This window comes from Mirounga leonina, unplaced genomic scaffold, assembly GCF_011800145.1.
Source record: "Mirounga leonina isolate KUSES-001 unplaced genomic scaffold, KU_Mleo_1.0 Mir_268, whole genome shotgun sequence".
Classification (NCBI taxonomy): domain Eukaryota; kingdom Metazoa; phylum Chordata; class Mammalia; order Carnivora; family Phocidae; genus Mirounga; species Mirounga leonina.
Genome location: NW_023270649.1, coordinates 1,357,828 through 1,368,480, shown reverse-complemented (window position 1 = coordinate 1,368,480; position 10,653 = coordinate 1,357,828). Strand labels below are relative to the sequence as shown.

Here is a 10,653-nt window from a genome sequence, read left to right as displayed (position 1 = left end):
CGGAGGCGCGCTCCTCGCTCGGCGGGACCCGCGGCGGGGAGGCGCGCGGCGGCGGTTGTGGAGGCCAAGCGCGCCCCGGTGCCTCTCGTGCGCGCGCGCCCCGGCTGCTCGCTCGTGCCTGCCCCGGGGCCGGGGTCTCCCGGAAGCCCGCGACCCCCGCCTGGCGGGTCACGGCCGGGCCCGCGCGCGCCCCGACCCCCCCCGCGCCCCCCCCCCCCTCCCGGGGCGGTGTGCGCCCCCGGGGGGGGTGCGGAGGCCGCGCGCGGGCCGGAGCGCGGCGCGCCGGAGGCCCCTCCTTCCCCTCGGCCCGGGGTTAGGCGGCACTGGCCTTCCCGGAAGGCCTGGCCGCGGCGCCGCGGGGCCCAGCGCGCGGCCGGGGCCCTGGGGAGCCGGGCCGGTGCTGGCGGTGGAGCGCTGGCCGCCGGGGGCCCACTCCGTCCCCCTGCCCGGAACAGCGCCGCGCACTCGCCGGGCCTTCGGCTCAGGACGCGCTCAAGCTCTGGTAAGCGCGGCGGGACCCCCAGCGTGCCCGTGCGGGTGCGCGCCCCGGCTCTCCATAGACGTGCTCCGGGGCTGCGGAGCCAGAATCCGGGAGGCCTCGGTGTGTGCACGGCTGCGCAGGGAATTTCAAGAGCCCCGGTCTGTGGGCGCAGAAGCGGCAGTTTATTTTTAGGTGCCAAATCAGTATTTTCCAAAACAAAGTATTCAGTGGGAACCGGGGTGGGTGCTACCTTGTAGCTAAGCTCGTTCCTGCACGGCCTAAGAGGAGACCCCTACTCTCAGCTCTGCTTTTGCAATTAGAGAGTGTGCTGAGATGAGCCACACGCGTGCCCCCCATCCATGCCAAAACACACTTGACCTTTGAACAACACTGGTTTGAAATGCCCACCTTCGCTTACGTCTCTTTTCTTTCTTTTTTGTTTGCTTTGGCAAACGCACCGCACGATCCCCCATAAGTGCCCTTTTTTTTCCTCCCTTAGGATTTTCTTAATCACACTTGCTCCTGTCCAGCTTCCTTCATTGTAGGAATACAGCATCCAGTGCTTATAATGCACAAAATAACGGGCAAATGCCCGGTAAGTCTTCTGGACAACTGTGGGCTTTTCGTAGTTCTGATTTGGGGGCCGTCAAAAGTTACAAGCGGGTTTTTCAGTGTGTGGCAACCCTCACGTGTTTCCAGCATCAGCTGTGCTTTTGAATCCCTCTGCCCACTAACGGTGCGAGGTGCCACACTTGGAGAACCTCAGCTCTGAGTAGGAAGAACACATTTTTCAGTGAGGGCCCCCCGCCCCCCCGAAACCTCCACCCAGGGAAGTGAATCTTTGTTTTACTTGAGCAAGCCTTTAACTTGTCTGATAACACTGGAATTTGTTGTTTTTTTTTAAAACATATTTATACGCACTAGAAGTGAATGCAGGGTGAGTAGGAACCAGCAGGCTTGGGGGGGCTTGGGGACAGGGAAGTCAACACGTGGCCTTTTCAATCAGCTTGTAAACCGAGGGACGATGAGAAGCCAGCCAAAACCAGTGTCACTTAAACGTAACCCCGCGATCTCGCTCTGAGCTGGGTCTTGTCACCTGCCTAGGAGCCCCGTGCCGGGAGCTCCCCGGTCAATCTGGGAAAGGAACTTAGCCTTGGAGGTGGTGTCCCTGCCCGGGCACACCAAAACGCGTGTTTGCAAAACTTGTTTGCGGTGTGTCGACACGGAGGCCCTGTTCTTTCTACCTGTTGATTTAAAACAAACAAACAAAATTGTGGAAATACAAAGTACTCATGAAGTCACGTGCCCGCCACACGAATCCTTCTGTGTGGTCCAGAAGAGGATCCTCATATAGAAGGATGAACTTCTGCTTGCTGGTCCTCCACGAGCCCCAGTCTGTCTGTCGTCTTAGAAATGATTTTAGATACAGCTGGGAGCCTGTCCCGGCCCTGGGTCTGCTGGTGGCCCACATCCCCAGAGGCAAACCCATTGCTTTGCCTTTTACAGCTTTTCTGATTGGCTCCTCACTGCACTGGGTGTTTGGACGAGAGCCACTGAACTTTGCCCCGGGCTTGGAGCTAAACAGTAACAAAGACCCAGTTCCCATTTCCGGTTGGAAGTAACTTGACTTTTTTTTTTTTTTTTTTTTTTTTTTTCTGAGCACTGTGACCAGGAGGATGGGCTTGGACCTTTTAGGAAAGGGGAATGCATGTGGCAGGTATGATGTCTGCGGTCACTTAGGTTGTAGGAAGAAAGGAAGAGATAAGAGTGTAGTTCTCCTGAATGTTAAGATGTCCTAATTTCTTAACATTTATCCAAAAGCAAGACCATTTACAGACTCAGGATTGATGGTCTGGTTTGCAGATTCTCTGTCTTCTGAAGACTGTCCAGGTGGCCCACACGGTGAGGTGTGTCTGTTCATCACATCTTAAAATACATGATTTAATTAACTGCATTTCGTATCCGAATGTCCACCCCAAAACTGGCCTAAAAGCTCCTCCAAATTGCTGTGTTCTGTAGACACGTGGTCACATGTGCAGGACCAACAAAGGGGTTATCTGTTGGAAATTAAATGTCTCCACGCTTCGGTGCGTTTTGAAAAGGAGACAAGGTCTACTTGATGTGTTTTTTTTCTAGTTCTGATATTGTACAGAGTTTCCCTTAAAAATTCCATTGCGGGGGGCACCCGGGTGGCTCAGTCGTTAAGCGTCTGCCTTCGGCTCAGGTCATGATCCCAGGGTCCTGGGATCGAGCCCCGCATCGGGCTCCCTGCTCAGCCCCTGCTTGTGCTTGCGCTCTCTCTCTCGATCCCAAATAAATAAATAAAATCTTAAAAATCCCATTAGAAGTGGGCAGGCGTCTTGGTACGGAAAGTGGATTCACTTGTACGTGGGGAAACTTTGGAGGCCATACCCACTCCAAACCATGTCAGCCAGCCCACTTTCCGAGCTATTTTGGGAGGGCTCCTAGTTTCCAGACTACAAGGGGTTAAAACACCTATCCACAGAAAGTGAATTCCTGTTGCTTTTGTGCACATGTGGACACGGACCAGGGAGGTGAAACCCGGGTATCCGAACTTCATGATTTAGGGTCCCTTTCCTCTCCAAAAATAGGAGGACCCCAAAAGAGCGTTTGTTTAGGCAGGTTTTGCCTGCTAGGAATTAAAGCAGAAATTTAAAAATGTATTTAAGATCGTGTTTCAAATAACAAAGACAAGCCAGTTGCCTGTAACTACCAGTGATGTGGGTTTTTCAGACGCTGAATGACTCCATTCTCCAAGACACAGAGTAGGCTAGTGGGCGCCGTGGCCCCCTGGTCCGCGTTTCTAGCCTCTTGAGCTCCAGGCCGCGGGGAAGGCGGCGGGCTCTCCGTCCTGCCGCGTCGGCCCCCCCAGGACGTGCTGTTGGGGTGGCAGTGTGGGACGAAACCGCCTTTTTTAGTGCAAAAGGCAGGACGTCTCAGGACCCCCAGGAGGGGCTTGGGGACGGTCCCCCAGAGGTGCTCGAACCACCTGCCAAGGATGAGCGGAGGAAGCCTACCTTGAGGAAACCTTTACCGGTGACCGTGACCGACACCGTTGTGGGCTGAGCGGCATAGATGGTGGTGGCAGGTGGCCCTGCCCAGGGGCCTTCCAGGGGCTCACTGGGAACACCCCTTCTCGTCGCCTGCTTTCCTGGGGGCCCCCAGAGATCCTGATGTAAGTGTGCATCCAAGGAGAGCAAGGCCGATGCCTCCGTAAGAATCCGTTTAGTTGGGGATTCCTTGTTCCTTACGTGCGACACATAGCTCAGGGTCTTGTGACCTCGTTCAGCTAAATTAGTGATAACTATTATAACCGTGATAATAATGCTGTAGGAAGACCTGATACAGCCGAATTGTGCTGCTGGAGTAGGATGGACCCGCTCATACTCCAGAGCCAGGGTGCGGCGCTGTGGGTTCCTTCCCCGGTCCCTCGACGGCCGTTCCGTGTCCAGGTGCCCGATCCTGACTGGGCTGCAGAACGTGCAGCTTGGGGTCTCCTCTTTCTGCAAGCTGTGGCTGTGTTGGTTCCCTCCACCTGTCTTGGAGATTCTGGGCCTCGTCTCTGCTCCCTACGTAGAGTTGCCCACAGAACAGCGTCCTCCATCCAGCCCAGGTACCGTAATGCCCCATTAATCAGGCCTATTGTGACATCTTCCTGAAAAGCCTCATGCAGGCCAGCGTGGCGGGGTGTGGCTGTCTGTGAGGACATGGGGGGCATTTTGGGCATGATGTTTACACTCAGTATCTTTTAAGGTTTGGCCCTTGTCTAAAGAATGCCCTGGGTCAGCTTTACCCTAGTACCTACTGGCTTAAAAGGTAAAAAATTCATCCTTTCCCAGCTCTGGACACCAGAGTCTGAGATTCAGGCAGGGCAGGACCACTGAGATCCAGGTGGGGTATGGTCACGATCCCTCCAGAGGCACCAGGAGAGGGTCCTTCCCGTTTTTTTCAGCTTCTGGGGGCTCCTGGCTCGTGGCCACATCCTTCCCATGACCTTATGATCCTTCACTTAATACACCTGGGTCCTATTTCAAATAAGGTTCCGTTCACAGGTTCTGGGAGTACCTGAATTCTGGTGGGGGGTACTCTACGATCCCCTGTAGACATGGAGATTTTGCTCTGAACATATTCCCGATACTCAGAAAATGCCTGGTTGGTGCAGTTTGTTATTTAACCCCCTGAGCACAGTACAGTGGGTTGAAAAGTTGCAGAGTTAACACACCTTTGAACAGAACCCAGCTGCTGTTCTGGGGAGTCCCTGCCCAGGTTGGCAGCTCCGAGGGACCCAACGTGGGGCCATCAGGGACAACGGGAACCCTCGGGGCTGGCTTCTGGGTCGACAAAGCCTCTCCTCCGAGAGCCTGGTGATGCTGAAACCCGTGCACAGCAAATGTGTGTCTGTGCGTACTGGTATGATTGCCCACGGTGGGCATTTTGAGAAGCTCCAGGAATCAAGATGTCCATTACCGCCCCACTAAGGTTACCGATGATGGATGTGCCAAAGATAAAAGGACTGCATGCCTCGTTCCAAAAGGCGTCATTTTAAAACGTAAAATTTGGGGGAAAACAAACAAAAAAAAGTAGCCATGCTTCTTAGCCAACTTAAAGACTGCTTTGTCCAAATTAAAATCTCGATTTTGCTTCTTGGATGCCCGTGACAAACCTTGGGTGCTGTGGTGCCTCCCATTCTTGCTGACAAGGAGGCTTGAGATGTTGCTGGTGGTGACGGTGGGTCCTCCTGGGCTGGCGCCCGTGCTGGTACATGTGGGCTTCCGCACGCAGCCAGCAGCTCTTTTGCCCCGAAAGTGACCCTGCCTGGCTGGTGCTGGGTTGGTGGACCGCCTAGCACAGGAAACAGTAAACAGCCAAGATGGGCCAGGTGCTCTAAGGACCGAGAAACTCAAAGATGCGCATGTTTTCAGCCACTGCGCACGTAGGAGCGTGCATGTGCACGTTTTCAGAGGCGCGGAGTCATGCGCGTAGGAGCACAGATACGCACGTTTTTCAGACGCGTGGAGTCCTTGCGCCCGTAGGAGCGCAGATGCGCATGTTTTCAGACGCGTGGAGTCGCTGCGCACACTGCGCATAGAAGTGACCTGCAGGGAAGAGGCGCTCACCTGTCAGAGCGCACCCTCCGCTTTGCAAAAGCCACACGCACTCGGAAAGGTGGCCCCGTGGGGTCCCTCTGCACCGTGGCTTGGAGACAGAGCTGCTTCGGCGTGTGGCGTGCGCTCGCTCTTCACAGGGCACCCCCCTCCTGTGCTGCCTGGGCCCCTTCTCACGCTGTGTTTGTCTTGCTGCTTCTCAGCAGGTGCGCAGGAATGAGTGGAGGCCCCGCAGGCGGGCCGCGGCGCAGAAGCCATGGAGGCAAAAGGCCTGGACCCGTCCCAGACAGACCTCAAGTTAGTGGCCCACCCGCGCGCCAAGAGCAAAGTGTGGAAGTACTTTGGCTTCGACACCAACGCCGAGGGATGCATCCTGCAGTGGAAGAAGATCTACTGTCGCATCTGCATGGCCCAGATCGCCTACTCCGGCAACACCTCCAACCTCTCCTACCACCTGGAGAAGAATCACCCCGACGAGTTCTGTGAGTTCGTCAAGAGCAACACGGAGCAGATGCGCGAGGCCTTCGCCACCGCCTTCTCCAAGCTGAAGCCTGAGGCGTCGCAGCTGACCCCACCGGACACGCTGGCCGCCAAGGCCGGCCACGGCCACGAGAGCAAGCGGCAGCAGGAGCTCACGGCCGCTGTCATCGGCCTCATCTGCGAGGGCCTGTACCCCGCGTCCATCGTGGACGAGCCCACGTTCAAGGTGCTGCTGAAGACGGCCGACCCCCGGTATGAGCTGCCCAGCAGGAAATTCCTCTGCAGCAAGGCCATCCCTGAAAAGTATGGCGCTGTCCGTGAGGCCGTCCTCAAGGAGCTCAGCGACGCGTCCTGGTGCGGCATCTCCACGGACATGTGGAGGAGCGAGAACCAGAACCGTGCCTACGTCACGCTGGCCGCCCATTTCCTGGGCGGCGGGGCCCCTGGCTGCCTGTCTGTGGGCTCCCGCTGCCTGAAGACTTTCGAGGTCCCCGAGGACAACACGGCCGAGTCCATCACCAGGGTCCTGTATGAGGCCTTCATCGAATGGGGCATCAGCGCTAAGGTGTTTGGGGCCACCACGGACTGCGGCAAGGACATCGTGAAGGCGTGCTCCCTGCTGGACATCTCGGTGCAGATGCCCTGCCTGGGGCACACGTTCAATGCGGGCATCCAGCAGGCCCTGCAGCTGCCCAAGCTGGCCGGACTGTTGGCCCGCTGCCGCAAGCTGGTGGAGTACTTCCAGCAGTCGACGGTGGCCATGTACATGCTGTACGAGAAGCAGAAGCAGCAGAACATGGCTCACTGCATGCTGGTGAGCAACCGTGTGTCCTGGTGGGGCAGCACGCTGGCCATGCTCCAGCGCCTCAAGGAGCAGCAGTTTGTCATCGCGGGCGTGCTGGTAGAAGACAGCAACAACCACCACCTGATGCTGGAGGCTGCCGAGTGGGCCACCATCGAGGGACTCGTGGAGCTGCTGCAGCCCTTCAAGCAGGTGGCCGAGATGCTCTCCGCCTCCAAGTACCCCACCATCAGCATGGTGAAGCCCCTGCTGCACATGCTGCTCAACACCACGCTCAACATCAAGGAGACCGACTGCAAGGAGCTCAGCATGGCCAAGGAGGTCATCGCCAAGGAGCTGTCCAAGACCTACCAGGAGGCGCCCGAGATCGACATGTTCCTGAACGTGGCCACCTTCCTGGACCCGCGCTACAAGCGCCTGCCCTTCCTGTCTGCCTTCGAGAGGCAGCAGGTGGAGAACAGGGTGGTGGAGGAGGCCAAGGGCCTGCTGGACAAGGTCAAGGACGGTGGCGGTGGCTACCGGACGGCGGAGGACAAGATGTACGCGCTGCCCGAGGAGCCCCCGGTGAAAAAGCTGGTGCTGGCGTCCACGCCGCCGCCTACCAGCGTCATCAACAGCATGCTGGCCGAAATCTTCTGCCAGACGGGGGGCGTGGAGGACCAGGAGGAGTGGCACGCGCAGGTGGTGGAGGAGCTTAGCAACTTCAAGTCGCAGAAGGTGCTGGGCCTCAACGAGGACCCCCTCAAGTGGTGGTCCGACCGCCTGGCGCTCTTCCCCGTGCTGCCCAAGGTGCTGCAGAAATATTGGTGCGTGGCGGCCACGCGCGTCTTCCCCGAGCGGCTCTTTGGCTCCTCCGCCAACGTGGTCAGCGCCAAGAGGAACCGGCTGGCTCCGGCGCACGTGGACGAGCAGATCTTCCTGTACGAGAACGCGCGCAGCGGTGCCGAGGCCGAGCCCGAGGACGAGGACGAGGGCGAATGGGGCCTGGACCACGAGCAGGTGTTCCCCCTAGGGGACGCTGTGCACGCCGGCTTCTTTGGGATCAGGGACAGCGGCTTCGTGTAGGTGCCGGCGGGGTGGGGGTGGGGTCCCCGTGGCGCTGGCCCCCGCGAGATGTTCCCCTGTAAATACCCACTGCGCGAGTGTGTGCGCGTGGGTGGCCGGGCTGAAGAGAGCAAAGGCACAGGAGGGAAACATGGGGCTGCTGTGCGCGCCTTTCCTCTGGGAGCCCACTCGCGTCCTAGCGAAGTGGCAAAAATCGACGGAGAAAGTTCTAGAAGTCCCCACGCGCACCTGCTGGCTGCTGGTTGCAGATAACGAACTCCTGGAGCAGCGCGCAGCCAGCAGGGATGGATGGTCGGAGGGAGGGAGCCCCGTTCGTTTCCTACGTAAATTAATTCCACCCCCAAGGCCGTCCTGTTCTCCGCGGGATAGTTTGTCATAAACCACAGAAAAACATCCAAAGTCCCGCGTCCTTCCCGGCCCACGCGCCTTCCATAGGCCTTCCCGGACCTGTTGTGCACGGGAGCCCATGTTTACTTCCCAGCGGGAGCACGCACCTTGCCTTTGGCACGGCCGGGGACACCCCTCTCCAGCCCACGCACCACGTGTGGGAGACGCACAAGCTTTAGGTTTGGTACAAAGCATGAAAACAGCAATAGGGAGCGGGCCGTGGGGACAACGCAGAAAAGAGGCATTGGACGCGCTGTGTCTTCTGCCTTTTGTCCCCTCGCTGCAATTTGCTCTGTGCCCGTGGTCCTGGTGACCCTGAGGCGCTTGGATCCTATGCGTGCGTGTGGGTGTGTGTGCGTGTCCCATGCTTAAAAGGGGCTCTTTCCCCAGGATGACCACCAGGCCCCCCCACCCTCGGGAACCCTGCTTTCCAAAATTACCAGGGGCCCAAATGTGCCAAGGGTGATTTCAATTTCTCCAGGGGGCCACGGACGCTTGGGTTTTGTCTTTTCAACGCCGCACCGCGGGGGCCCGCTGATTTTTTAAAAAATAGACCATGGGACATTTTGGCCTTGATTTTGGGGTCGCTCCGGCTGTTCTCAGAAACCCGAGACACTGGTGACGTTCTGCGTGGCTCTGCACTTCCGAGAGCATCATGGACATTTAAGGAGGCGGATGTGTTCATTTTCTCAGGAGGGTGACCCCCCCCCCCCCCCCCCGTGTTGAAGAGGGGCGAGACTTGTATCTTGAGGCATCCGACTGGGTTTGAGCCTTCCTCATGGGATGTGTTTTTTTTTTTTTTCTTATTTAACGCTTTCAAATTTGACTCTTGTTCAATAAACCCAAGAAGCAGATGAGCTCCTAATTTATTTGTCTGATGTGTGTTCATTGTGACAGAATCCCTCCAGTTACGGGGGTGGGGGGGGAGGGGCTTTTGTTGCTTTCTTGAGAGACGTTTCCGGGCCACAAAGAATGAGTCCATGGTGCTTTGTCCTGGGGTCCTTGCAAATGACAAAGAGTCTGATCCATTCTAGGTATTTGTGCAACCCAAATTCTATGTGAATAAAGTTACCACTTGGTGATGGGCTGTCTGGCGGGGGGCCTTTTGCATTTTCCTTCATGTGAATAAAGCCACCACTTGGTGACGTGCTGCCCAGGAGCAGGCCTTTTGCATTTTCCTTCACTGGCTTGTCTTCAGCGAATGGTTTTATGAGCCCGAGCCTTTGTGAGTGGTGAGCGTGGACCTTTCATTTGTACAGTTGACTGTTGCCCATCCTGTCCTTCCTCCTCTTAACAAAACAAGGCACCACACGGACAGACAAACGGACACGGCATGTTGATCCGCACCGGCCCGGCCTTCTCTTCCTGCAGGGTATTGGTCGCCTTGTTGCTGGGTGGGGGCTAACTAAATATTTCCTTTTCACACACAGACACGCGGAGTTGAGATGGGCCACTTTCGGCCACGGTGACTGACATGGCCAATGTCTGATGGTCCCCGGGGAGCACGTCCTTGGCTGTGTCTGGTGATGGGCACCAGCTGTGCCCATCCCCGAGCACGGCTATTACACATACAGCCCGTGGCTGGCACACATTCTCCTCTCTGGGTCCACACCCCGCTCAGCTTCCTCACAGGTGTGCGTCTGTGTGGGGTTTATGCTCACGTCTTACTCTAAAGCGCTAAGTCTGAGCTGGGTTTTTGTTGTTGTTGTTGTTGTTGGAGTTAATCCGGGGGGCCTTCCCGGAGTTGGTTCTTGGGTGCCGTAGAGGCTCAATCCCGCTCAGCGTTGGTCTGTGTGACAGTGGCTGTCAGAACCCAGGGCAGATCCGGCTCCTGTTGTCCCTGAGAAAGGAGGTATTTGTGGCTTTGTGGAGCATGCGCTCCCATCAGGGTGTGGCTGTGGTCCCGTAGATCTGCACACAGCGTGGGGCGCCAGGCAGCGTGCTCCAGGCCACAATCCCCATGTGGCATCTTCCACGCAATGTTCCTGTCCTTCTGACGTTGTTCCAGCCATTTGCAAACATGAGACTCTTATAGGGTTTAGCACAACAGTCCCATGAAGCCTGCCATCCTCCCTCCGGAGGTCCCGAGGCATGCACCCCAGCCCCATCCCGTTAGCACACTGGCATCTCAGCCGTCTGACATAATCCTGTGCCCACATCCCATTTCCCAGGACATGGCCTGTAGCCGCCGTGTAGACCGGCCCTGTTTGCCAGAAACACAGACCCAGGCTCCCTCGTGGGATCCGTGATTCCAAACCTGCATCGTCCCTGGGTTCCCTGGGTGCCCCTGCATGTCAGGAACCTGTAGTCTG

At 57.3% G+C, this 10,653-nt stretch overlaps 1 protein-coding gene across 1 annotated transcript; it reads left to right on the top strand.

Moving 5' to 3' along the window:
- The first annotated feature begins 2,768 nt into the window (after positions 1-2,768).
- Positions 2,769-9,044, top strand: ZBED1 (zinc finger BED-type containing 1). Its single transcript, XM_035029654.1, has 2 exons — positions 2,769-4,115; positions 5,811-9,044. The coding sequence occupies exon 2, from the start codon at positions 5,864-5,866 to the stop codon at positions 7,952-7,954; it is 2,091 nt and encodes a 696-aa protein (XP_034885545.1). The 5' UTR covers positions 2,769-4,115; positions 5,811-5,863; the 3' UTR covers positions 7,955-9,044.
- Positions 9,045-10,653: the final 1,609 nt, after the last annotated feature.

What these genes read in the sequence shown, in the direction of transcription:
- ZBED1 (XM_035029654.1), top strand. Translation starts at nt 5,864, where the DNA reads ATGGAGGCAAAAGGCCTGGACCCGTCCCAGACAGACCTCAAGTTAGTG.